We start from the raw sequence: 27,838 nt of genomic DNA on the forward strand, positions 1-27,838 counted from the left end.
ATTGAAACTATTGAAACTATAAACGATACATTAACATCTCAATCCATCCTTTGTCAATTGCATTACCGAAAAATCAGTATAAATCATATTTCCCGCAAATATCAAAGGAGTAATAGAAGAAAGAAACCAAACAGATTGTGATTTCACGTCTTTTAGCGAAAAATCAAAACCCTAATTTGACGATATAAAAAGGGAAGACCTTCAAGGGCCTCAAAACCCTAGCTTTGTACGGCGCCAGTGCCTGCGCTTCGTGTTGTACCTGATGGTGTTGTCGGTCCTCAAGTGGATCCGGTGAGGTATTGGCTTGTTCTGCCTCATCTTCTTCGCCCGCTTCTTCTTGACGCGGAAGGTCTTGTGCGACAGCATTTTTGATCGAGGTAGAGAGGCGCTGAAAACCCTAGCACGAGGAATGAGAGAAAAGCCTAACCATTAAATGCCATCAGAGATTGAAGGAATGCATTTTCCTGAGAGGCCTTGGATTGTTTAGGAAGACTAGAATGGAAACCTGAGAGAGAGAAAGAGAGAGAGAGAGAGAGAGAGAGAGAGAAATGGAGAGATTTTTGGGCGGGGCTCTATTTTGAGCGCGCGCCCAATTTTGGGAAATGGTGGTTAGTGCTCTATGGGACCCACCATGATGTATGTGTTGCATCCATGCCGTTCATCTATTTTTACAGATCATTTTATGGTATGAGACCAAAAATGGGGTATATCCCAATCTCAAGTGGACCACATTACAGGGAACAGTGTTGAATAAGCATTGACCATTAAAAATATTTTGGGGGCCATAAAAGTTTTAGATCAAGCTGATTTTTGTTTTTTCCCGTCATCTGGGCCTGTATGACCTAATCAACGTGTTGGATGTCAAATAAACAGTACAGTGGGCCTTAGGAGGATTTTAATGGTGGATATCCAATCACTATTGTTTTCATATGGTGTGGTCCACCTGAGATTTATATCCCTCTCATTTTTAGGATCAAGCGATAAAATGATCTTTAAAAATGGATGAACAGAATGGATGAAACACATACATCATGGTGGAGTCCAAAAAGCACCGACCATCAGCCACAGGGCTGGTGGCTGGGAGAGTAGCCAATCCGTTTCCCAATTTTGGGCGTGGATGGTGTAAGACGGACATGGATGTCCTGTCCGGAGCTCTATGGGACCCACAATGATGTATTTTGTTTATCCATTCTGTCCATTAATTTTATTACATGATCCCAAAAATAAAGTAGATTGAAGGCCCAAGAGGACCACACTATAAGAAGCACATGTGATTTAATCTCCATGTTTCCCACCGTGTGGTCCACGTTAGCCTTCAATATACCTGATTTTTAGTTTCGTGACCTATAATAATATTTCAAAATAGATGGACGGCTTAGATATAAAACATATGTTTTTGTAGGCCCTATAGAGCCCTATAATAATATTTCAAAATAGATGGACGACTTCGATATAAAACATATATTTTTATAGGCCCTATAGAGCCCTATAATGTAATCTTTTTTCTCAGATCATTATAAGGTATCATGTAAAACATTACGCAGGAACAAGGCTTGAGCGGACTACAAATTAGGCATTGCACTTCCACCATTAAAAACTTCTTGGGAGATGGAGAAGTTTCGGATCAAGCTCATTATGTGTGTCCCACTTGGATGAGGGGTCAGACCCAGTTTCAGGTGCATTCAAAACTCATGTGGACCCCACCAAGTGCTTTTATATTTTTTTAGATGTCTTCACATAGTTTTAGATGGTATGGCCCACCTGAGAATCGTATACGGATGATTTTTGAGATATCTCATAAGCTAAAGGGGACACATCAAAACTATGTGTATGTCCCACCTTATTCCATGTCTATATTAACTTATAAACAGGTTGGATCTCCAATAAACATCGTGGCAGACCCTAAGAAGGTTTCAATAGTGGGTGTCACTATCCCACTCTTTTCTATGGTGGGTTCACTTGAACTTTGGATCTACCCCGTCAGTCAGATGCACCATTCCATGGTGGGCCACGATCTTAAAAATAAAGTCAATCCATGACTTGGGTGGGCCACACCACATACTATAGTTGAGAGGGTTACCCTCCCATTAAAACATTCATAATCATTTATTGGGCCCACCTAGAAGTGGTTCATAGATCCAGCCCATTCATTATGTGTGTCCCACTTGGATGAAGAGTCAGACCAAGTTTCATACACATCTAAAACTCATGTGGGCCCCACCAAATGTTTTTATATATTTTAGGGATGTCTTCACATAGTTTTAGATGCTATGGCCCACCTAAGTTTCGTATACGACTGATTTTTGGACTTAAAGGGGACACATCAAATGCATGGTGTTGATGTTCTACACACATCATGGTGGGGCGCACACAGATTAACCTCATGGGAAGTTCCCATGAGGTGACCCTATAGTACCATTTCACTATTTAGGTAACTCCTTCATGGGTGTTACTCTACCCGTGTCGAGCCCACCTTGATATATTTTATGTATATCGACACTATCCATATATTTTTCCATTATATTTTAGGATGTGATTTCAAATCATAAGAACTCAATAATCTCAAGTGGGCCATACCAATCAAAACAATGATGAATAACTATTTAAAACCTTTTGAAGGCCACGAAAGTTTTGAATCAATTTGATCTTTGTAGTTTACCTTCATCTAGATCTTCTTTACATTATCAACAAGTTGGATTGCAAATAAACATTACTAAAACCTTACGATGGGCTCTTTATAATTTTTAATGGCGAGGTACTATATTATCATTCTTTCCAGTGGTGTGGTCCACTTAAGATTTAAATCTACACAATTTTTTTATAGCAGGCCCAAAAATGGGTTGGAGAAACATAGGGGCGGCAAGGATATACAATTCATCATCAAAATCTCACTTTTGTTATCTAACTTTTCAATTTTTCTTGTCAAAATACAAAATCTAGTTTTCTTTTTTAAAATATATTTTTTTTTACAATTTGTCAATTTTTTCACAATTTTGTTTAATTTCTTAAATTTTCTTTCTCAAAATATCATTTTTTAACCTCACTTTTGTTATATAACTTTTCAATTTTTCTTGTCAAAATACAAAATCTAGTTTTCTTTTTTTTTTAAATATATTATTTTACAATTTGTCAATTTTTTCACAATTTTGTTTAATTTTTTAAATTTTCTTTTTCAAAATATCATTTTTTTTTATCGAAATCTTGTTATATAACTTTTTAATTTTTCTTGTCAAAATACAAAATCTAGTTTTCTTTTTTAAAATATATATTTTTTTACAATTTGTCAATTTTTTCACAATTTTTTTTAATTTCTTATATTTTCTTTTTTAAAATATCATTTTTTTATCGAAATCTTTTTCTTTTTTTTTCAAAATTATCAACATTATTCAAAGTTCTTTTTTTTTTTTCAAAATCTAATTTTTTCCTAAACATTGTTAATTATTTTTCTAAGCTTCTCAACTAATTTTTTTTTTCGAAATTCATAATTTTTTTGTTCTTAATTTTTGACCTGAGCATTAGAGACGGTTTAGGACCGTCTCTAATGCAGACGGTCTTTAACAGTCTCAAAAGACCGCTATAAAACGGCTAAAGACCATCTCTAATGCAGATGGTCTTTGACGGTCTCAAATTGCCAGTAAAAGATGGCCAATGACCGTCTCTAATGCAGACGGTCCTTGACAGTCTCAGATTACCAGTAAAAGACGGCCAAATGGCTGTCTCTAATGCAGACGGTCCTTGACGGTCTCAGATTACCAGTAAAAGATGGCCAGTGACTGTCTTTAATGCAGACGGTCGTTGACAGGCTCAGATTACCAATAAAAGACGGCTAGTGATTATCTCTAATGCGGACGGTCTTGGACCATCTCAGATGACCGCATATAAGACGGTCAAAGACCGTCTTTTATTCCAGACAGTCGATAGCCATCTTTTATCCGTAGTTAATGACGGATTCTGACCATCTTAAATGATTTTTGGACGTTCAACATTTTAAGACAATATTAAGGACGGTCGAGAGCCGTCTAAAATTTTAGAGACGGTTTATGGCCGTCTCTAAAGGGTCTTTAAACCAAGGAATTTTAGAGAGGGTCCACAACCGTCTCGAAATCCATCCTTTTTTTTTCCATTTTTCACATAGTGAGTTTTCTTACTCATTAGTTGATGGTGGCATTCTCTTTCACTACAGTGGCCATGTTGATGCTGTTGTTCAGAATATTATAATATTTTTCATCCATTGTCATGTACCTTTGAGCAAACCAATTTTCATCTAATTTCAAGGAATTCAATTTTTTTTCCAAAGAATTTTATAGTTATTCTCTTCCACTACGGTGGTAATGTGGATGGATGGCATGGTCTCCACTGGAGTAAATAAGGCATTACATATAGTTGTTAGTATATTATTTAAATGGATTTTAAATAATCATCATGGTGAACCCTACAAATTTAAGGGTGCTCGTCTCTCTCAACAGTTTCCTTCATTGTGGCCCACTTGAATAATAGGTCAGCTTGATTTTTTGGCCCTATGGTTCTAAGCCTAATGTGAGATTACACATTTAGTGCTCTAATCTAATGGAGCCTTCAGTTGTCATGTTATTATGATATGTGTCCATGATGGGCTTTTTAAATTGGGTTGGTGTTTTCCAATGCTAGGCGAACTAGAACTTGGGTCTGAACCCAAGTTGCAGCCCTAGACCAAGCATGCACCTGGGCCCAACACTTCTTCTTTACTTTGTAATGGGTGCCAGTGCTAGCTAACTATCATAATAATAATAAATATGCATATTTGCAAATTGCTTTGAAACTGAAATTAACTCTTTTGGGTCTGTGTTTCTTCTTTCAATATGCTTCAGTTCACTTGATCTATTTGATGATATAGATATAGCAATGCAGAGAAAATATTCTTTTCTTTTTTGGTAAATTGAAATTCATTACATGCCCACTTTATCAGTTATAATATCTGGACTGCAACATTTCGGGATGCAGGGGGAACTTGGTGCAAATGCTATATTAGTTGTGTCACTCGTTGCTTGTAAAGTTGGTGTTGCTAAAAAGGAGGCAAGTTTTTTTTTTTTTTTTAATATGGTTATTGCCAAGCTGACCTGTTTTTAAAGTCATGCCCCAGGCGATTTTTTCCTGTGTTTCAATTTTCATTTGCTTCAATGTTTCTAGTACTTTGTATACTATTGCTCTTCAAAAATTTTACTACTTTTTTTATGAAATAAAACTAGGAGCAATTTCTGGCCCCTAAGTAGAATCCTCTTCCCAAAGTTAGAGCCAAACTTAATGGAAAAGGAAGAACAGGATGAAGCAAGAGCCACCCTAAGACACCATATGCATCCCCTGTTTTGGGTCAATTTTCTTTTTCATGTATATATGACTGACCTTAGACTGTACAGGTTTTTTTCTTTCTTTTTTCTTTTTATTTTATATATGAACACATCTCACTTTACATATGTGTAAGACCCGACCCGAGTTCATATGTATGCATGTGTGTGTGTGTGAGTATGCATTTCGTCTCTCTTGGTCCCATGGTTCTACCAGTCGAATCCCGGCAACTATGACCCTCGGATAGTGTTTGCGGTCATCCTTAAGTTCGGTCACATTGACCTGACTCAGATCAGCCTGAAACCTATGCCATCTTGTTCGCATCATCGTTGCAGTTCTGATGGCCCGTCTTGTGCGTCCATCCGATGTATAGATCATAAGTTATGTACGTTTCATTTTGTGCCCCTTGATCATGATCATGTGACCCACTTAGGAGTAGTGCATGTGCCCCCCACTCCCTTTTTACACAAGTTCCAACACACACACACTACACACACCACCTAAACCTCCATATCTTACACTACCAACACCACCCACACCACCCAAACCTATCCTACCCTAGCAACTTTGGTTTCTCCTCCTTAACTAATCATGGCATTCTCTTACCAAGGCAAGATTTCTTTCTCTTTTCTAGAAAAGAAATGATTACCATCATTTGCTACAACTCTCTCTCCCTCTATCTTTCTTCTCATTCTCTCTATCTCTCCCTCTCCTCTCCTTCTTGCAAGCTTCCAACGTCCCATCCCTTGCAACATTCCAGCCCCTCATCTCCCATTTCTCTCCCCATCCATCCATCCATCAAAATCACATCTCACCCCTTCATCTTGCTTCCTTAGACCCTTAGAAGCTTAGAGTGGAGTTTTGATAAAGATCTTAAGGTGGGTGCTTTCAAGTTGTTGATTTCTCCTTTGTTGATTTCTCCTCTCTTTTCTTTTCATATGAGACATGTAGGACCCACCAATCCATGATGGGGATCCCATTTGATCCCTTGGATGTGGCCCTTGGCCCATCCTACATGCATGCATTATTCCATGATGGGGCCATTCTCCACGGACCCCATCATGATGTATCTCATGATCCTAATCATTCTAAGGTCATCTAGACCTTCATTTTATAATGGGGATGGTATCCCCACCTTAGAAATTGTTTTTATTGTGGGGTCCATGCATGCATGGACCCAAGATGTGAATATGTATGACTAGATCTTTATATGAGGGATCTTAGTGGCGAAATCCCTCTGTATGGCTAGATTCTCTCTTTTTCTCCCTCCCTCTCTCTCTATTTTTCTCCCTAATATTTGTTGATCATGGTGGCCCACCTGATGTGCAAGGCACATCCAGCCGTCCACCCTTGATGGGATGTCCCCTTGTCCCATTTCTACACATATGGAGATCCACCTTGCTGTCCATTCCAACATGCAAGGTCCGGATCGATTGGGAGCATGTTCCAGATGTGTGTGGCCCATCTAGGTGGCCCGCCTTGATGTACCTGAGGATTATTCTTGCTGGATTTTTTTTAATTTGTGGACTGCACTCGGTAGCAATATACATTGTTGTCTAGAATTTTACAGGCCCATGTTGCTGATTTTTGGGGAAGTGTTTGGCCCACATGTTTAACTTGTTTTTGAAGGAGTTGAGGGTGGGTCATTGGTGTATGGACCCTACCCTGATGCATGCTGAAAAACCACCGCATGCATCCCTTCTTTGGGACGCCCAAGGGATGGGCCTAAGGGCCTGGACGGTCCAACAAGTGGGACCGTCCAGCCATATTGTTAGAGGGAGAAAACCCTATTGTGATCTGATTTTTGGGGATAGTGGCCCACTAATGTAGACCTTAACTTGTTGTACAATAATGGAGATACCTTTCCCTTCCATTTTCCCCTGATTTGATAAGCATGGGCCCACCCCAATGGGTGATCCAAAAAGGGGCAGCAACCTGTAGTTTTCTACAACCTTGCTGTCCATGAATTGTATAAATTAATTGACATGTCCGTTGGCCCCAAAATTTTTATCCAATGTGGTTCACCTTGCTGGGACCCATCATACATGATTGGGGGCCATGTGGACCATCAGAACCTGGGGGAATCATGGCTGACCGACAGCCATGCTGGACGTCCCATGGTGGTTGACATCCTGAATGGACTGGCCGTCCCACCTCCTTGAGGCCCCCATAATGTAGTGTTTCATCCATTCTTCTCCCATCTGGTGTGGCCCACTTGGGCATGACCCACCCTTGGAGGGATGTCCATGGTGGGGCCCACCTTAGGCTTGGTTTTGGGCAGTCATCCAGGCTCATAGACAGTCCACCAAGGACGCCTACTACTAGACATCCAGTCCAACAGCTGGCCCACTTGATAGGTATGTTGTATCCACTCCTTTCATCTGGTGGGACCCTCTGTGACATGTGTGAGTCACCAGGGATCAAAATAATTATACAAATTAATTATTGTTGGATTTCCAACAAGCCCAGATAGTGGATGGGCTGGAATTTCTGCAATAGGCCCAAAGTGGCTGCCCATAAATGTATGTTTTGGGGCAGCACGGCCCACCAGATTTGAGGATATTTTTATGCATATCTTGCCCTATTTCCTAATCAGGCTTTGAGTTTAATTAGTACACACTTAAGGCCCACTTCAGTTGGGTTTTTATTGGATCAATGTTCATAGCTATTTGTTGGATTTTCTAGGCCCATTTGTCCTGGAACTTTCTTGATAAGCCCCTTGACCTTTGGGCTTACCTTTGCTACTTATTGTGATGGGTTTGTGGGCCATAATATGCAAGTAGTTGGGCCCTTGGTTTCCCACTAAAGATAACCTTGTACTTGGGCCAAGTTGTAAGGCCCAACTCACTTGAAATAAGCATAAGGATTGCCCTTATGGTAGGATTACCAGGCTGCCCATTAGGCCCACCACAATATATGGGTTATGATCTGTATGGATTAGGCCCAAACCCTGCTTGAGGGCCCACCATATTGCCTGTGTTGGGTTTAGTGTATAGCCCACTAGGTCATGGATCGCTTAGGTCTTGGGCCTTGTTTCATATTCAAGTAGTGGCAGTGTAATGTCCCGAATTTTTTTCCAACTTGGCAATGGACATCCTTAGGCAATGTGTAACATCTCAGAAAAATCCGTACAAAGACTCAAGTACCACTTCAGGCAGAAATCACTAAGGGTCAAATTATATAGAAATTAGATGAAAATTAATTAGGTACTAAACTAAATTAATTAGTAGATTAGCTTGAACCGCTTTCTATACGAACTACGAGACCCAAAACTAGTAGAATCGCTAACTCCACATTACCTAAAAACCTAGGAAAAATCTCAAAACCCAGTTACTCTTAGGAGCACATTGAAACTCCGTATCGGACCTGGACCGCTCATCGAAAGTTCAGAAACTGCAAAACTATATGGTTATGACCACCTTACTAGGCTTGATAACCATCACGGGAATTGAGTCCAAATAGTATCCAAAAACGCACAACTTGAGCCCTGAGCAAAGTGTGTGAGAAACGCGAATATCTTTAGAAAACGAACTCAAACTTAAGTGAATTGGGTCGTTCGCTTGCGGGCCAAATTTAAGGTTTCAGACCATCAGATTTTGACCCAACTACACCCTTGGATCAGGAAAATTTCCCTACACAGGTCGGTGTACTTGTGGCCCTGATTGAGTAACGATAACCGTTGAACTGAAATATGTCCTCCACGGTTGATCCACAAATCTGATCAGATCGAAATCTTAACCTGACATAGATCCATTGTTAAGGAACTTTCTCCGGACCGTATGCAGGTAATAGACCTCCAGATGAGCTCCGTTGGCCTGAAAAATCCATCTTTTGGGTATAACCTAAGTATACCATGGCCCTGGGGCCATTGACATCACTTCTAGGCAAATATAATGCCCTAAAACCACCCATTTCTCATTCCATACGAATTCTCTAACACTAGGAGAGATAAGAGAGAAAAGAGGAGGAAAGAATGAGGAGAAGAGAGAGAGATCAAGAGTTAGTTTCCGGGATTCATTCTCACCACTATACGTGCCGAATCATATCTCCCGTATCGCTACACCGTCGATTCCAACTTCATTTTTGGGTGAGAAATCCTAATCCTAATCTGTTTTAGGAATCCAAATAAAGAAATCGGTGAAATAGCTAACCTATTCCAATGTTTAGGTAACCGTTGTGCCATAGACAAAGACGTTGTGTACGAACCGAGTTCGTAACGAGTAAACCGACAAAAGGTGCGGACTATAAACGTTTAGGTTATGGTTTTCAAGGCTTTCAATATTATCTAATGATTTATGTCGGACTTGATTGCTACCATATGATCTTAGTTACGATGTATTCGATAATTTATACATGTGTGGGAACTATGTGAATATAAAATGCATTCCATGTATTTGTTGAAATGTTTGAATGAATATGAAATCATGATTTGTGCTTGTCATGACTATTAACCTAGAATACATGATTGTTGTATGTATGACAACTCCTTTGTGAAAGGATTTGCCATAATATATGCTATAACTAATTTACTTTATATATGTGGTAATGTGTAGTCTAACTGTTTGATAGAATGTCTGAATGAGAAATTGTTTGATGAATTGTATTTATTAAGGGAGTTGAGTTAAAATCCTCAACTACCTTATCTATACGTATAAATCCGTTCACGCAACCTAAATTATTACCACGTGATTTATGTATGAAATGCATATATATAATAACATGTTCAGTGTGTTTGTTAAACTGCTCGAATGGGATTTATTTTTGAAATTTTTGTTAAATGCTTATATGATTATCACATGTATACATATGCTGCATTTGAGTACGATTGGGACTACTGTGTAGTCCAGGCAATCGATAATGGTTCCCGATTGAGTGGCCGAACTAGTCTCGCCACAGTGGATGAGTTCGATAAATCTGAGTCGTACGATGATTGTCGACAATGGTTAGGCCACGTGGAGTGCTTATGCATTCCATGTCGATTAATTCAGTGTGCGTTCGTACCAATCAAATTTATCAAATAAACCGATTGGCCTATTATGTGTTTACCATGTATGGACGCTACTGCTTAAATCTAAGGTACCCCTTATCAATGTAAAGACTCATTTCAACCATGGTACCACGATCCGCTAAGACTCATGAGCCGGGAATGGTGGTATGGGACACCGTGGTCGAGCTATCGGCCTACGCTGGGGTGACGAGCCTCCCCGTAGTGACCAGTGAGCAACCCAAAGTCGTGAGCCGAACACGGTGGTATGGGGCACTGTATTCGAGTTGTCGGCCTACATTGATGCAACTTGGCTGCGGTCCTAGAATGGGTTGGGGTGAACCATCTTATCCAGACCCCCTTCAAAAATAGCGCTCCAGTTGGTAGGGCATTGGTGGAGTGACCTCAAGTCTAAACTAGGCCTACGCTGAGGTGACGAGCCTCTCCATAGTGACTTAAATTTGCTTATCCACTACTATTAAATTAGGGGTGACGTTGCCCTATAACTTACCTATCATATGTGATTAACTAGGATTGATGACCCTAAATGGATTATTGTTTGGGTAAGTGATAAAATGGGAGGTACCTTAGCTTCCCGAATCTGCTGTATGAATAAGTCTAATTAAGAACTTGGCTAACACGACCATGCACAGCATTGCAAGTGCCTTTGGTGAGGAAGAGCATAGTGGGAGCTTAACATGTTCGGCCATGAGATGGTGTCGTTGAGGGAGTGCTGGCGAGGGCATGCATCATTACTGCATACCATCAATGCATTAATAGGAGTAATTAGGATATGATTGTTATACTGCTTTATCATTACTGCTTGATTGAATTGATAACATGTTAACCTTTGCTTTATAGTTCCACTGAATTAGCTACTCATTCCCACCTGGGATGGTGTTTTAAAATACCAACTAAACTTTGTTGTAGATGCAGGTGACGACGATGTCCACGTTGCTAATTTGGATTTCATAGATGAGGAGGAGGAATTCTCTTATGTTCAGCTATCAGGCGGGTCTATGTAGACCATGTACTGATCGACGAGATTACAGGGACTATAAGGATTAGTTGGACATTTACATTTTCATATTTTGTAAATTTTGGATCAATACATGTATATATATTCAGCCTGGTAACATACTCATACTCTGGGGATTGAGAAACACTTATATACTTTATATACCTATCTCAGTCTTCTGCTTGCTTAACTTAATTATCTCTGGAGTATGATATGCTGATTTAGTATAATCCCACTCATGTTTAATGCATTAATATGGACAACATTTAAACATCATTATCTATGTTGCATAAGTGATGCGTTGGAACTCGAGAGTTGAGCTTTGCTCGACCCCAAATTTTTGGGGCGTTACAAGTTGGTATCAGAGCATGATTTGGATTAAACTAGACCTGGGTTATCGTAACATGATACACACTGACGTATTTTGACTTAGGAGGGGGCGATGAAATGTAGAAACAGTCGTAGGATTCCAAGTTTCGCCGGTGGGTGAAACTGACTGACAGAACATGACCCGTATGCATCTATGATCATGCGAGATGATCCCGAGCCCTTTTCTAGACCATCAATCGATGAGTTTAGACCATTATTTGCCGTATTCCACGCTCAAATAACCCGAAAAGTGTGAATACGTACGAGATAGGACCCAAAACATCATCAAATGGGCATAGGGGCCCAAACCACATAATATAGTGGGACCCGAGGTGCGTCCCGCACATTTCTGGCACTTAGGGAGGGGGACGCCATCGCCCAGGTGTCCAGCAGACCGCGATGCATCGCGGTCCGGTTCGACCGGGCCTGTCGGGCCGCAGCGGGCCGGTCGGGCCAATGGGTGTATACACAAGTGGGGCCCATAAAATTATGTGGGGACCCCCTATACCTCCCCATTTGCTTCCTTTCTTCCCTTTCCACCCCTCCAAGCCTTCCAAATCCCTCAAAATCTCATTTTTCTCTCTCATATCTCCCCTCTATTCCCATATCTTCTCCTTCTTCTTCAATACATACCCACCCTCTCATCATACTCTTCAAAGCCTATCCCATACAACTCCCCATTTTCCCTATTTCTAACCTATTGGAGCACAAAGCCAATACCTTTGTGTCTCATAACTCACAAGCCTCACAACCCATCCCATTCTTAAGCTTTTCCAACTTCCATGGCTCTGTTTGAGCTAGTGGCTGCGATTTTCTCCCTCTCCATACTTCTTTCCCTCATGGAAAAGAAGAAGGCTTCCACAGATGAAGCTAGGCCTAGCCGCCCAACCCATCCAAGGAAGAAATCGGGCATCGAAGCGAGTGCAAGCACCGCACAAGAGCGACGGATGAAGCAGGATCTCGATTCCCAAGTTCCACTCGAAAGGGCCCTACCGCCGGGCATCGCACATGGTAGGTTCCAGGGTCGTAGAGTTCTCTGTGAAGCACACATGGACGAAAGGCTATTTGGGCTATATCCGGTGATGGACCTCCTGTCGAATGCCGGATGGGGTACCATATTTGAAGGTAAGTCATGTGCGTGTGAGAGCACGGTCCGAGCCTTCTACGCACACATACGGGATCCGCTACTAGAGCCTCTATAGTTTACTATTCCCATGGGAAGGTGGGAAGCCATCATCGATGTTGATGTGATAGCTCGAGTTATGGGGATGGAGCGTGGTGAGGTTCATGCTAGCGAGAAGAATCTCAGGAGTGTGCGTGAAAGAGATCGCCACACGCAATTTCTTTGCAGCCAACTGATCCACTGGAATCGAAGCAACTGCCTCCCAGCGACCAAGATGATTTCTGACTGCCGCCTACTCCACCATATATTCACACACAATGTGTATCCTAGGTGGAGCAATCGCTCCAAATGCACACATTTGATAGCGGACTTCTTATACAGAGCTGAGTAGGGAGACAAGCTTTGCCTGCCTACGTTCGCCCTGCTACATATAATCCAGACCACATGATCTGTTAGGGGAGATATTTCACTCCCATTTGCTGACTTATATGCAAGATTGCTCGAGAGTTCGGCTATAGACTTAACATGGATGAGCTTGCACTGATCCACTTCATTAATGAACTATGCTCAACAACATGGGAATTGGCCCACGACAACGTCAAGCCCGACTCGATGAGTATGGGGGCGAGACAGAAAGTGAAGAGGAAGAAAGTAATGAAGAAAATAAAGAAAATGAAATAAAAGAAGTGAGGAAGAAGGAAGTGAGGAAGAAGAGGAGGCAGCTTAAGACTCTGGTGGGGGACCTCCTCCTGCTAGAGAGAAAGACAGTCATGATCAGGCTGCCTTAGAAGCTGGCATGGCTCAGATTGAAGAGAACCAGGCCGCCCTGAGACAAGAGGTCAAGGAGAATCAGGCCTATCTGAAACAGAAGTTCAAGAGGATGTCTCGCACTTTGAAGACCCTCCTGTGATATATGCAAGGCAAGGGTGCTCCTCCACCATCACCAGAGTCGGATGACTAGTCATATGTCACAGTCGTCTTTGAGGTTTTCCTTGTTTTCTTGTTTTCTTTTGTAATAGCCTTGGCAGGCTTGGTTGGTTGTTAGTGTGCTTAGTGTTTAAAGCTTTGTTAGATTAGCTCACATGCATCTTCTATCATGATCCATGTAACTCTACAACTCATGTATTGTGACAATTTTGGTTAAATGAAATGTGTGAAGCTTCTTTTGTTAGGGAATGTGTGGAATTTTTGGCAAATCGAGTAACCTTGTTTTAAATCTCACACATGTTGCACCCTATGTTGTATATAGGGAATGCCCCCTAAGGGCGTGTTTAGGCAGTGGGATTAGATGGTATTAGGTGGGATGGGATTCACCTGGTCCCGTGCCAATTCTACTCCATGTTTGGGGAGTATGGAAAAGCTTGAGTTAGAATTTATTGGAATTGCATTGGGTCTCGTGCCAATTTTATTCAATGTTAGCAAGTTGTGTAGGTTCCACGATGATGTGTGGACTATATCCACACTGTCCACTCATTTTTCGAGATTATTTTAGAGCATGGGCCAAAAAATCAGGTAAATCTAAAGCTCAAGTGGACCCCACCATAGAAAGCATTGGGATTTAATACTTACCGTTAAAAACTTCTTTGGGGCCACATAAGTTTTGGATCTACCTCATTTTTAGGCCCATGCCATAAAATGAGGTTATAAAATAAATGAACGGTTTAGATATAACACATGTGTGTTATTCATAGTAATTTCAAATGATGGTGGGTATATCCATTCAATGTACCACCGTGTTACTAATAAATCATGACATTAATCTTATCCCATGGCAACAGGGACAATCCCTGCCATGGGTAATAATTAGGTTTTTTTGAATCCTATCCCACCTAATCCCTTCTAATCCCACTGCCCAAACACGCCCTAAGAACACTCGGAGCACTACATGTCTCGCACCTGGCGGATCGATTGACGAGGTAACTCCCCCAACCGATAGCCACACAGACCCTAGCTTGGGCCCGGACTTTGCGACAACGTCGGATTCACAACCGGCCATTGGCTCCACCAATGGGCCAACACCTAATGCACCACCGGTTCCGGAATAGAACCGTGCGTCCTCATCGACGCTGCACATTCCTTAGGCGGCCCCCCTTGATAGGTTGGAGCAGATGATGCTCCTAATGCAGCAGCAGTAGTAAATTTGGACGACTATTACAGGAGCCCTTATCCAAAATATGAATATGGTCCCGCCTGCATCACCTGTACAGCCTGCTAGAAATATGAATACCAGCAGCCTTTTTGAACGCTTCCAGTGCTTCCGACCTCCCACCTTCGCGGGCACCCACAGGCCCGAGGATGCCAAGTACTGGCTAGATCGTATCTTTAAGATGCTGAAGCCACTGCACTGCACTGAGGCAGATCAAGTTGAACTGGTCACATATATGTTTGAGAAGGAGGCTAGTCTATGGTGGGACAGCGTCCTACGAATAGTTACTACAGGACATGTGTGGACGTGGGACGCATTTGAAATTCGCTTCCATGGAAAGTACTTCCCCCTCACTTACCGAAATGAAAAAGAGGGTGAGTTTCTTCGCCACTTATAGGGAGGAATGATCGTGTCAGAATATAAGAACAAATTCATGGAGCTAGCCAGATACACCCCTTTGATCCTAGCAGATGAGCCGATGAAAATGCGGCGTTTTTCAGATGGGTTGTGGCCTGATATCCACATTAAGATGTATTGCGCTAGCATTCCCAATTACGTTGAGCTAGTCAACATGTCTCTATGAGCTGAACAAGATGGAGACAGAGTTTCTCAGACACGTATGCCAATGGGCCCGAGGCCTTGACCCGAATTACAGCACCGACCAGTCTTAAGTAAGAGGCCACATGTAGACTCGCCTCCCAGGCCCATGTCTCCGCCGACCTAGCAGAGGCGAACGGGCCGTTAATGTACATATTGTAATAAAAGGGGACACACTGACCCCTTCTATTTTACTAAGATGAAAGATAACGGTTTCACGCCACCTCAAAAGATCGACCGTCAGCCGCCATGTGTTATAGCGACTCCACCTCAACGACTTATGGCAGCGCAACCAAATCGCCCTCAACAAGCACGTGTACATGCACTAGCAGCTGGAGCATCTGGAAAAGCAGCTGCAGCGCCCTTAACCTCTGAAGTCACTACCCACATTCAAGGTACCAATGTCATAGTACACATCATCGATGAAAGGAAGACCAATGTATTAAGAGGTTATTTCCCATTTCATATCAAGGATAGGTCCTAAATTACACCTTGTTCCGACATACGGATCGGGACATAAATTCTTGAGCCTTGAGAGTAAAAATAATTTTTTTAAGGGGGGTAGAAAAGTAATGAACTCAGTCAGGTTAAGTAGGTATACTTGTCTACCCACTCATAGGCACAACGGAAGCTTGGTGGGCTAATAGCCCACTGGCCCAGGATTGAAGGAAATTGGTACAGGTTATACGTAAGGTTAGGTCACTAAATAGGATCTGAATCTTCCTTAGAATGTCAATAATGAAGTCATCGAAGGAAAGTAATTAGGGTTCAGGTATTAAACCAATTCAAACTAAAGAATAGGCCTAACAATGGGTACGAGCTGAATTACAATAGCCGAGGTTAGTGTATCCACAAATGTGCTCGTTGAATGCGAACACAATAGAAGCCTTAGCCAATTTCAGGGATGAAATTATTTTTTAAGGGGGGTAGATTGAAACGTCTCAAACTATTTCCCAACTTAGCGATGGACGTCCTTAGGCAATGTGTAACGTCTCCGAAACATCCGTACAAAGACCCGAGTACCACTTCAGGGAGAAATCACTAAGGGTCAAATTATGTAGAAATTTATGAAAATTAATTAAGTACAAAACTAAATTAATTAGTAGATTAGCTTGAACCACTTTCTATACGAACTGCAAGACCCAAAACTAGTAGAATCGCTAACTCTACATTACCTAAAAATCTAGGAGAAATCTCAAAACCCAATTACTCTTGGGAGCACATTGAAACTCCGTATCGGACCTAGATCGCTCGTTGAAAGTCTGATAATCGCGAAACTATATGGTTATGACCACCTTACTGGGCTTGACAACTATCGCACTAATCGAGTCTAGATAGTATCCAGAAACGCACAACTTAAGCCCTGAGCGAAGTGTGTGAGAAATGCGAGTATCTTTAAAAAATGAACTCAAACTTAAGTGAATTGGGCCGTTCACTTGTGAGCCAAATTTAATATTTTAGACTATTAGATTTTGACCCAACTACACCCTTAGATCAGGGAAATTTCCCTACACAGGTCAGTGTACTTGTGGCCCTGATCGAGTAACGATAACCATTGAACTAAAACGGGTCCTCAATAGTCGATCCATAAATCCGATCAGACTGAAATCTTAACTTGACATAGATCCATTATCAGGAAACTTTCTTCGGACTGTATGCAGGTAATGGACCTCCAGATGAGCTCTGTTGGCTCAAAACAGCCATCTTTTGGGTATAACCTAAGTATACCATGGCCCTGGGGCCATTGACATCACACTATAAGAAAAATGGGCAAAGGCTACGGATAAAAACCGTAGCTAAAGGCCTTTTGCTACGGATCTAGTCCGTAGCTGGTGTAGCTAAAGGTCCAAAAACCGATGGCTACGGATTCAATCCGTAGCAATAGAAATCAATCGCTACGGACAAAAGCCGTAGCTATAATTTCTGTAGCAAAATGTAACTACGCCTATAGATTGAATCTGTAGCAATAGATATCAATAGCTACAGATAAAGGTCATAGCGATAATATCTGTAACGAAACATACCTACGGCTACAGATCACATCCATAGTAATAAATATCACTAGCTACGGAAAAAAGTTGTAGCTATAATTTCTTTAGCGAAATGTACCTATGACTATGGATAATATCAGTAGCTAAAAGTGGAATAAAATCCATGGCAATATGTTGTAATTATCAATAGCTACGATTTTCAGAACAATAGCTACGGCTAAAATCCATAGCTATTTTAAAAAAAATTTAAATGAAAATTATAATATGGTGCCTGTTTCTATTACAAGAACCTGCTGTGATTGATAACTCATCTAAGCTTAATGCTGATAGGAATAGTATATAAAATGCAATCAGAAAAAGAATGATGCATTTATTACACATAGCAATCAAATCATACAATGCATCTCACATTCACATTTCTAAATAAACAATACTTCACTTTGCTCAACCTATCATAAGATGATAGAGCTTCTTTCCCTGAAACTACAGATGTAACTTCTATAGACTTTGACACAAGATCACTTTCAAGTTCTGAAACCTTCCCTTGAGAAAGTGAATTTCATCCTCCAGTGACTTCTTTAGCTTGTCAGCCTGTATAAAAAAGCATTTGTAGACACAATCAAACAAGCATGCTTTTGTACACATCTCAAAAGAAAGAAAGACAAAAAAAACACTGAAAACAGGGATTGTAACTTTCAAACAAATGAGGTTCAGGATACAGGGATGTACCTCAACCTTGAATTTTTCATGAGCAGATTCAATTTTCTTCGATGCAACTTCATTCACTTGTGCTATTTCTTTATACTGTAAAAAAAATATCAAAAAATATTTAAATCCTTAAGAGTATCAGATAATAAATCCAAGTAAAAAAATCCAAACCACCTGTAGCATGTGATCCTTGTTGGCTTGTGCCTCCCCTTTTAGTTTTTCCATCTCTTTCTTTGCTTTCTGCATGTCCTCAATAAGCTATTACACATATAACTAACAAAATTGGAACATACTTGTAGAACATTACATAATAAGAGAGAAAGACACGAGTAAGATAGGTTTAGGTTTAGGTTTAGGTTGAGGTTATAGGTTTAGGTTTAGGTTATGGGTTATAGGTTTAGGTTTAGAATATAGGTTTAAGGCCCGTTTGGCTGGGTGGATTGGAAGGGATTGAATGGTATTAGGGTGGATGGCATGGATTTCAAGGTAATGATGGTGTTGTCAGTGGATTGTCTTAAGATCCACGAGATTGCTATATCCCGAGATTGCTATATCGAGTATGTTTGGCATGCTTGGCCAATCCCGGGATTAAACCTTCCCATCCCTTCCAATCCCTCGAACCAAACATATCCCAAGCAATTTTGAAAGGATTAGGGTGGATTGGATGGGATTTAAAGGTAATGATGGTGTTGTCAGTGGATTGTCTTAAGATCCATGGGATTTCTATATCCCGAGATCAGGTCACCCAGTCTGTTTGGCACGCCCGATCAATCTTGGGATTTAACTTTCAATCCCTTCCAATACCATCCAATCCCTTCCAATCCGCCTGGCCAAACGGGCCCTTAGGTTTAGGTTTAGGTTTAGGTTATAGGTTATAGGTTTAGGAATTCGGGTTCGGGTTCAGGTTTGGGTTTTGGCTTAGGGTTTAGGTTTAGGTTTAGGTTTAGGGATTTGAGAATAGGTTTAGGTTTAGGTTTAGGTTATAGGTTATAGGTTTAGGTCTAGGTTTAGTTTAGGTTTAGATTTAGGTTATAGGTTATAGATTTAGGTTTAGGTGTAGGTTATAGGTAGGTTTTAGGTTATAGGTTATAAGTTTGGGTTTGGGTTTAGGTTATAGTTTTAGATTTAGTTTATAGGTTATAGGTTTAGGAATTCGGGTTTAGGTTTAAGGTTTAGGTTTAGGTTTAGGGATTTGAGAATAGGTTTAGGTTTAGGTTTAGGTTATAGGTAATAGGTTTAGGTTTAGGTGTAGGTTATAGGTAGGTTATAGGTTATAGGTTATAGGTTTGGGTTTAGGTTTAGGTTTAGGTTATAGGTTCAGGTTTAAGTTTAGGTTTAGGTTATAGGTTATAGGTTATAGGTTTAGGAATTCAGGTTCAGGTTTGGGTTCAGGTTTAGGTTTATGGTTTAGGTTTAGGTTTAGGGATTTGAGAATAGGTTTAGGTTTAGGTTATAGGTTGTAGGTTATAGGTTTAGGTTTAGGTTTAGGGATTTGAGAATAGGTTTAGGTTTAGGTTTAAGTTATAGGTTATAGGTTTAGGTTTAGGTTATAGGTTATAAGTTGGGGTTTAGGTTTAGGTTTAGGTTATAGGTTATAGGTTTAGGAATTCAGGTTCGGGTTCGGGTTTAGGTTTAGGGTTTAGGTTTAGGTTAGGGTTTAGGGATTTGAGAATAGGTTTAGGTTTAGTTTAGGTTTTAGGTTTAGGTTTAGGTTTAGGTTTAAGTTATAGGTTATAGGTTTAGGTTATAGCTTATAGGTTTAGGTTTAAGTTTAGGGAATTGAGAATAGGTTTAGGTTTAGGTTTAGATTTAGGTTATAGGTTATAGGTTTAGGTTTAAGTGTAGGTTATAGGTTGAGGTTATAGGTTATCGGTTTAGGTTTAGGTTTAGGGATTTGAGAATAGGTTTAGGTTTAGGTTTAGGTTTAGGTTTAGGTTATAGGTTATAGGTTTAGGTTTAGGTTTAGGGATTTGAGAATAGGTTTAGGTTTAGGTTTAGGTTTAGATTTGGGTTATAGGTTATAGGTTTAGGTTATAGGTTTAGGTTTAGGTGTAGGTTATAGGTTATAGGTTATAGGTTTGGGTTTAGGTTTAGGTCATAAGTTTAGGTTTAGGTTTAAGTTTAGGTTTAGGTTATAGGTTATAGGTTTAGGTTTAGGTTTTGGGATTTGAGAATAGGTTTAGGTTTAAGTTTAGGTTTAGGTTTAAGTTATAGGTTATAGGTTTGGGTTATATGTTATAGGTTTAGGTTTAGGTTAAGGTTATAGGTTATAGGTTTAGGTTTAGGTTATAGGCTTAGGTTTAGGTGTAGGTTACAGGTTATAGGTTATAGGTTTGGGTTTAGGTTTAGGTTTAAGTTTAGGTTATAGGTTTAGATTTAGGTTATAGGTTATAGGTTTAGGTTTAGGTTTAGGTTTAGGTTATAGGTTATAGGTTATAGGTTTAGAAATTCGGGTTCAGGTTCAGGTTCAGGTTTAGGTTTAGGGTTATAGGTTATAGGTTTAGGTTTAGGTTTAGGTTAAGGTTATAGGTTATAGGTTATAGGTTTAGGTTTAGGTTTAGGTTATAGGTTTAGGCCTGTAGTGATGTTTATTTATCATCCAACTTGTTCACAAGATCACACAGATAGTGATGATGGGAAAAAATAAACATCAGCGGTTCCCACCTTCCAGGAACCCCCGCTCAACATCCGGATAGCTCCCATGCACAACCGGATCTACTTCATCAATTTCGAGATAATACATAAACACGGGCCTGTTCAAATGGTTATGCCACCCATATTGGTGTCCATAGGAAATGGACAGCTTTATAATGGTCATAACAGCAGATCCCACCTTCCAGGGACCCCCGCTCAACATCCAGATAGGCTGATTTCAGTTCAGTTACCGGCATCTACTATAAATGACGAGACAAAATGTTGTTATCCCTTTGTTTTACCGGTGAAATTAATAATTTAATCCTTCACAAAAAATTATAATCATTCAGAAAAGAAAAGATCAAATTAATATTTTTTAGGGGACTTGAAAATTCTACTAGAATTAACATATGTCAGCGTTGCTGGATTTATCAGAAGAGCCCAACTTGCCACAAAAAGAAAAAAAAAAAACACCGATGTCGTTTGTATTGGCAATTTACACACAAGAAGTTTTGAATTGCCTATGCCAAACCAACAATGTGAAGGTGAATACCCCAAACTTTTGGAAGCAAGATGAACAAAAACATGACATATAGTAAAAACAAAAGATGGTTTCATAAGCGTGTATACTTTCACTTGAGCCTTAGACATGCCAAGAGATTAACAGGCTGTGTCAACACTGGTATCTTTAGTTGCATGGAAGGACCTCAAACACCTCCCTTCACAACTATATAAAAAATAGAGTGAAATGCATGTGTCATTTAGTCATGGAGAGACAAAAAAAAGGAAAGAAAGAGAGAAGCATCAAGCGATGTTTAATGCTGACTTGACTGAATATCAAACCTTGAGCACGAATATGGCCTGATACCAATAGATTCAAAAAAAAAAAAAAAAGATATCATTCCACATCAACAAATTAGTTATAGATAAATAATGAAGGTAAACTGTCAAGATTCTTCAAAAAAAAATTCTCAATTCATCAAGGCATAAAGGTTGTGCACTAATTAAAGTGGTTGTCCCTAGGAGTAAACGCTTGAGATTTTCAAGTCTCATTACATCCTCATGCATTCAAAAAAAGGATAGTAAGTGTCATGATCGTATATGCGATATGCATATCGATATGCGATCCCATATGTGCATATGTGGTCGCACATGACAACACTAATTTCCCTTCTTGGCTATCTATTTTACATACCACAATTCAAAGGTTGAGATTGTCCTATCAAGAAGACTTCTAGGCCAAGGTCCATTGTCTAATCATGGAACCATGGGCCAATAAAAAAACAAGTATATTGTTCATATCCTTGGCTTGAGGATCATATGATTCCTTAGAGACGAAACCAATTTAGGCCACCATAACCTTATCCTAATTGCAACCCCACATAACTTTATGAGAGGAACTCTGCCATGCAAACACAACTATTGGATAGAACACTCACTTCATAAAAGGATTCGAAGTATATAGGTTCCCGACACATATCTTTGCTCGTGGACCTCAGTGTGTGTGTGTAGAGAGAGAGAGAGAGAGAGAGAGAGAGAGAGAGAGAGAGACTAGAAATGAATGCATGCTATTAAATAATTAAAAAAAACTGATTCATCTTTTGCCGAATCCACTTTGTAGGCAGTTAGTATTAACCTCCTGTAGTACCTTGAAGCCATGACCATACATGCCATGGAAGACACCTGCCAAAAGAGGACCAAATGAACTCCATGTAGACCTTAAAGCATGTTTTAATCTGTTTTGGATCAAAATTTCAACCTGCCTCTATAGAATCTTAAAATAAGTCAAACAAATGAATAAAGAAATATTCATGTCACTTAAAGACCTTGAATAGATTAACTTCTCAAAATAAGGACTTGATATAGATAAGATCAGTGGATGTAACCAATCAGTCTAGAAATAAAAGGAAGTTTACAAGTGACACAACTGTGCCTTCAAGTATCCATTACAAAATAGGAGTTTTGAGTACACATTATGCAGAAATATTGAATATGCCAGTTGATAAGAAAAGTACCTTCAGGGTTATTGTACCAACAAAACCAGCTTTGACAGTGACGGGAAGATTTAGAGAAAGATCTGGTTACATGAATACGACTTGTTTGACAACATAATGAGCATATGTTAGCTACATAATGAGCATATGTTAGCTAGATTGGATCACAATTAAAAACAGAATGCAAATATGTCAACAGAACTTGATGGAATACTGCATATGCACTACTCCAAGTAATTCATATTATTTTATTATAAGGTGGCCTTCAGCTGTACCACTGTTGGGTTGAACAAACAAAAGACCGTTTCTTTAGATCAAGAATAGAACCACCCTAGTAGTAGAAATCATGGTGTTGGGTGCGTTCAGCCACATGATTACCTGTGTACCGCATAGATCTAAGAATTTCAGATGTGGTAGAATTTCCATCTTCCTATAAGCCTGGTCTGTTAAGCTGCAAGAAAAGATTGAATATTACAGCCAGTATGTTCATTTGAAATCAGGCATGCATGCATGTCAAAATAAGTGGAGCATAACTCAAAAGCATGGCATGCATGCTTGTCAGTACAACTGTAGCATTTTTTTGAAGGTTAGTACAACTGCAGCCTAACTTAAAAAAATAAAAATAAAAATCCTTTTCTGTACCTTGAAAGGGCATAAAGGTTCAAGCTTCAGAGGGAAGAACACTTGAGAAGTATCTGTTGCGATCCGCCATCTGTTAGCTTGATGCGCCTAAGAATGATTGAAGGGTTATGTTACATCTATAAGCATGAAATGTGGCATGATTCAAGCAATGATTACCATTGCACCAATCTAGAATTAGAACACATAACATGATAAGGGGATCAATTTTTTGCAATATTAATATTGATGCATGTACTGTACCCTTGAGATACGGAAACACATCGGTATCGGATGGGAAATATTGCATGTATAGGAGAATGTGTCCCTGTCTAAGGGAAACATCAGCAAAATGATGGAATTTTTCAATGGAACTTCAGGAGATGTTTCACAAGAGAACAAGTTTGCATAATATGTTTCATGTTGGCTTTATGTGTTGCAATTCCACATAATTGTCTTTCTATCATCTATATGCTTCAAATTTTGTACATAGAATTCAGCACCTCCGATTAGTTTCACTAACTTTTATTCTATTTACATTTGCAGGCCAAGGTAAAATGCTTGGGACAAGCTGATTGAAAATTTCTAAAGGGGACTAGTTATGTGGAAACGCAAGCTCCTCTAGATCTCCTTAGTCTTTCGGTAACCCAATCGTGTTTCTGAAAGTTGTATTCTCCAGTCTTCCAATGTACACTCTCTAGATGTTCAAAGTAGCTGCTAGAATAGAATCCATCTAAAAGAAGTTTTTGTGGAGTGGCAGCGAAGAAAAACACAAATAGCACCTCTCCTCCTAGAAAGACATAAGATGAGGAAAGCTTGGAGATTTTGATATTAGACAAACAGGGCTCATGAATACCAGAGCCACGCATTCACGGGGTGCCTCCACTTGTGATCCAAATGACACCATGCCCGAGCCATGCATGCAACTTTTGAGCAAATTTATGGGATGTCTCCACTTATGATCCAAATGAAATGAGAAAGATCATGAGAGAATTTCAGGGCAAGAATGGAAGAATAATATCGCTGTATTTGATATACATGATAATTAAGCTGCATTGAATGAGAGTAGTCCACACTGGTTTACAATAAGAAATTTAGAATTCTTAACATCACCATCAAGGCCTATCCCGGCTATTTGGAGTAGGCTGAAATTCAAAAAATCAGAATTCATGCATGAGATGAGATTAGAACCTTTTGATGAGTATGCATACCTTGTCAAATTCAACACTTCCAACTCTTGATAATTATCATCAATTAGATGCAAACTCTGGTCCGTTATATTCTACAACTCGCCACATAAAAAAGAAAGTTAAAAACATGCTTCAATATAAACAAATTTTAGAAAATTTGTATAGAAACAATAACAAGGAAACATCTTCATGCATTATATATGGGCCTGTTTGCTAGACATGTAAAAATGAGTTCATCTTAATTTAATTGCTCATAATATGTGTTAGAGATCATGATTTTTGGTTATCAAGATTATTTTTAATCCTGAAATGTGATCTCTAATGCATGATAAAGATTGATGAATGTGAGATGAACTCAATTTAGGTGGCTACCAAACAGTCCCTGAGTGTGGACAAGAACTTCTACATAGATTATACAGTTAAGATACTATTCCATAGAATCTCATGGATGCTTATTATGCAGCACATGCTTCAAATGGGAATCTTTATGCACCTAAAGCTGTTTTTTCAACATTATTTTGATAATTTAAAATATGTTTACTCAAATAGTTTTTTCATAGGTTCCCCATAGAAAATAGAACTATACTTGAAGAAGCTCTAGCTAACCCTCTTTTGCAAGAGTATCATATTAGCCTTGTAAAATAGAAGATCAAAGTTAGACTTGCTTTTTTTTAGCCTACCACAATGAGGATGTCCCGATAAGAACAACTTGAAAACATTCAATCTTTCTATGTTCCCCTCTTATCTCTTAAAACCCATCTATAAGAACCAGAACCAGTTCTCAATTGAGCTCCCATCTAAGCTAAGGTTGATGGAACTGAATGGTGATTATTTCCATCTCATCACCAATTTCCTTTCCAACACTGCTTTTATGTTACAAGCATCCAATGTCTGTATCTTCTATCATTCCTTTCCAAGTCCACAACGAGAGTGAGGGAGAACTTTCTAAAGAAAGTAGAAAATGCCATTTTATCCCCAAGTGGAAATTTTTGCTTCCATTGAATGTCTTCTACCATCATTGGAAATGCCCAAGAAATCCCACAAATATTGAGAAAGTAGTTCCAAAGTCCAAAATCATCCCTGTGTCAAACAGAGTGAAACGAGATGAATTTTTCTTTTGTTTTCATTCTGTGAAGTCAACATCATTCAACCTACGGGTGAATTGCCACTCAAGTTCAAGTTTCCAGTCCATCAATCTATGCCTAATTCTTCTGTCAGAAGTTCACCTTCCACACCTGAGATTTCTTTGCACCTAACCACTAAAAATATAATAGAAAACTAATAGCATTGAATGGGCTTTGTTTCTTTTTTATTAACAAGAGTAACCTTACTAATGAAGAACGAAAAGAAATATAGAAAAGGACAGAGAAACTAGAAATATATACAGGAGGGTCTACAGTTGTAAATGACACCCTTTATAGCTTGGGAATGAGCAATAAAAAGCAAGCAAAGTACATTTAATTCCATTATCTAAAGAAAAAATCCATCCCTGTATATCTGCACTGAAGGGGAGTCTCATACACTAACAATAATAGAAGAACAAGGGAAGATGGCAAAAACCGTAATGTTATCCAAACATCACCCTTTACAACTTGATAAAACTCTCCAAAAATTACCTTCATAACTTTATAAGCTCTATTTGTGCTTTTTTTTTTTTTTCGGAAAGATAAAGCTCTATTTGTGCTTGACTTTATTCAGCCTCAAACATCTAATACACAATTCCAATTTGCAATTTCAATACTAGTGAGTGAATGAGAAGACTCAACATCCAGGCATCTTTAGAATGCCGGTAAAATGTGCATGGGCATGATAATCTCAATAGAAACCACCAATTCCAATAATCTCATGAAATTCTTAATGGAATAAAAGAACTCGGGTGCCAAAACAATCATATTCAGTGACACAATAAAAAATCCCAAAATAAAAATACAAACAGAAGAAGGATAAAGAATCCCAAAAGAAAAATAGAAACAGAAGATGGATTGAATTGTGGAAAGGGGCAAGGCCCCCAAACAAAAATTATAAGGCAGATGCATCTTCTTTGACAATAGATACCTTACAGCCACTCAAGTTCAGATCTATTATCTCTTTGCAGTTCTTCACCAAATGCTTCATACTTAAATCTGTTACCCTGATCTCAATCCATCATTCCAGTCCTAACATATTAGTATGAACAAGGATGATATTAGGGAATCACTATTCACACCCAACTAGATTGATTTGCTTACACCTATTTTCTATCTTGGGAACTGAGATGGTAGAAAATGTACTATCTTAATTCCCAAAATGGAAATTGGTGCTAGCAAATCAATCAGGGTGGGTGTAGATATCAATTCCCTAATGTTATCGTTGGGTATGTTGAAAATATCATGAGGCAGCCATACAAAACAGGTGAAATACCTCACGTTCCAATAGATGGAGAAGTTCTTGAGTTTTGGGGAGGCACTAGTTATAGCTTCAATTCCATTGTCAGAGATCTTCTGGCAGCAATTCAGATTTAGAGACGGCAAGCCTTGAAGTGTCTCCATACACTGTCAATTCACAGTGGTAGAGGGAGAGGGAGATCGATCGTAGAGGGAGAGGGAGAGGCATAGAGAGAGAGAGTGGGAAAGAGAGAGGGAGAGGTGCAGAGCGAGAGAGAGAAAAGGAGAGGAGGGAGAGGGAGTGGTAGATCGAGAGGAGAGGGAGAGAGAGAGGCGTAGAGAGAGAGAGGGAAAGAGAGAGGGAGAGGCGTAGAGAGAGAGGAGAGATGGAGGGAGAGGGAGTAGTAGACGGAGAGAGAGAGAGAGAGAGAGTGAAATACCCTCTTTGGGCGTGGCTCTATTTTGAGCGCGCGCCCAAATTTGGGCCGAACGAACGCAGACGGTCCAGACAGGGGCTCCGTGGGGCCCACCATGATGTATTTGGTTAATCCATGCCGATAAATAATTTTAATAAATTATTTTAGTTTATGACACCAAATTTCAGGTATATTGAAGGCCCAAGTGGACCACACCATAAGCAGCAACTATAAATTAATATCCATGTTTCCTACCGTGTGGTCCACTTGAGCGTTCGATCTAGCTGATTTTTTTTGTCATTCTCTAACTTAATATTTACAAATATATAAACGGCTTAGATATAACATATAGTTTTTTTTAGGCA

The 27,838-nt window shown here is 39.6% G+C and overlaps 3 protein-coding genes across 7 annotated transcripts; all 3 read right to left on the minus strand.

The window, feature by feature from the left end:
- Window positions 1-30: 30 nt before the first annotated feature.
- LOC131256206 (large ribosomal subunit protein eL39-like) lies at window positions 31-414 on the minus strand. Its single transcript, XM_058257222.1, has one exon. It carries the CDS (start codon window positions 364-366, stop codon window positions 211-213), a length of 156 nt encoding a protein of 51 aa, XP_058113205.1. The 5' UTR covers window positions 367-414; the 3' UTR covers window positions 31-210.
- A 17,604-nt stretch (window positions 415-18,018) lies between these two features.
- Window positions 18,019-21,013, minus strand: LOC131254803 (nuclear-pore anchor-like). The gene is made up of 4 exons (XM_058255522.1): window positions 20,923-21,013; window positions 18,433-18,516; window positions 18,280-18,354; window positions 18,019-18,141 (listed from the first exon to the last, which is right to left on the minus strand). Exons 1-4 carry the CDS (start codon window positions 20,959-20,961, stop codon window positions 18,049-18,051), a joined length of 291 nt encoding a protein of 96 aa, XP_058111505.1. The 5' UTR covers window positions 20,962-21,013; the 3' UTR covers window positions 18,019-18,048.
- A 758-nt stretch (window positions 21,014-21,771) lies between these two features.
- LOC131254802 (F-box protein At3g58530) lies at window positions 21,772-27,460 on the minus strand. Of its 5 annotated transcripts, none has more exons than XM_058255518.1 (5): window positions 27,095-27,460; window positions 26,750-26,825; window positions 24,716-24,786; window positions 23,265-23,337; window positions 21,772-22,987 (listed from the first exon to the last, which is right to left on the minus strand). In XM_058255518.1, the coding sequence occupies exons 1-5, from the start codon at window positions 27,220-27,222 to the stop codon at window positions 22,958-22,960; spliced, it is 378 nt and encodes a 125-aa protein (XP_058111501.1). In that variant the 5' UTR covers window positions 27,223-27,460; the 3' UTR covers window positions 21,772-22,957. The 5 variants fall into 5 exon arrangements, with proteins under 5 accessions (XP_058111501.1, XP_058111504.1, XP_058111503.1 ...); XM_058255521.1 differs by lacking the exon at window positions 21,772-22,987 and adding an exon at window positions 23,529-23,581 and having other exon boundaries at window positions 23,026-23,337; window positions 27,095-27,456; XM_058255520.1 differs by lacking the exon at window positions 21,772-22,987 and adding an exon at window positions 23,529-23,615 and having other exon boundaries at window positions 23,026-23,337; window positions 27,095-27,451.
- Between the last annotated feature and the right edge of the window lie 378 nt (window positions 27,461-27,838).

Source organism: Magnolia sinica, chromosome 9, assembly GCF_029962835.1.
Source record: "Magnolia sinica isolate HGM2019 chromosome 9, MsV1, whole genome shotgun sequence".
Lineage (NCBI taxonomy): Eukaryota > Viridiplantae > Streptophyta > Magnoliopsida > Magnoliales > Magnoliaceae > Magnolia > Magnolia sinica.

What these genes read in the sequence shown, in the direction of transcription:
- LOC131256206 (XM_058257222.1), bottom strand. Translation starts at nt 366, where the DNA reads ATGCTGTCGCACAAGACCTTCCGCGTCAAGAAGAAGCGGGCGAAGAAG.
- LOC131254803 (XM_058255522.1), bottom strand. Translation starts at nt 20,961, where the DNA reads ATGGGAGCTATCCGGATGTTGAGCGGGGGTTCCTGGAAG. An exon ending in TGAGCGGGGGTTCCTGGAAG is followed by an intron (nt 18,517 to 20,922) that starts GTGGGAACCGCT and finishes TATGTGTAATAG; the next exon opens with CTTATTGAGGACATGCAGAA. An exon ending in ATGAAAAATTCAAGGTTGAG is followed by an intron (nt 18,142 to 18,279) that starts GTACATCCCTGT and finishes TTTTTTATACAG; the next exon opens with GCTGACAAGCTAAAGAAGTC.
- LOC131254802 (XM_058255517.1), bottom strand. Translation starts at nt 27,222, where the DNA reads ATGGAGACACTTCAAGGCTTGCCGTCTCTAAATCTGAATTGCTGCCAG. An exon ending in TGAACTTGAGTGGCTGTAAG is followed by an intron (nt 24,787 to 26,749) that starts GTATCTATTGTC and finishes GGCGAGTTGTAG; the next exon opens with AATATAACGGACCAGAGTTT. An exon ending in GAAGTGTTGAATTTGACAAG is followed by an intron (nt 23,338 to 24,715) that starts GTATGCATACTC and finishes CTTTTCTTGCAG; the next exon opens with CTTAACAGACCAGGCTTATA.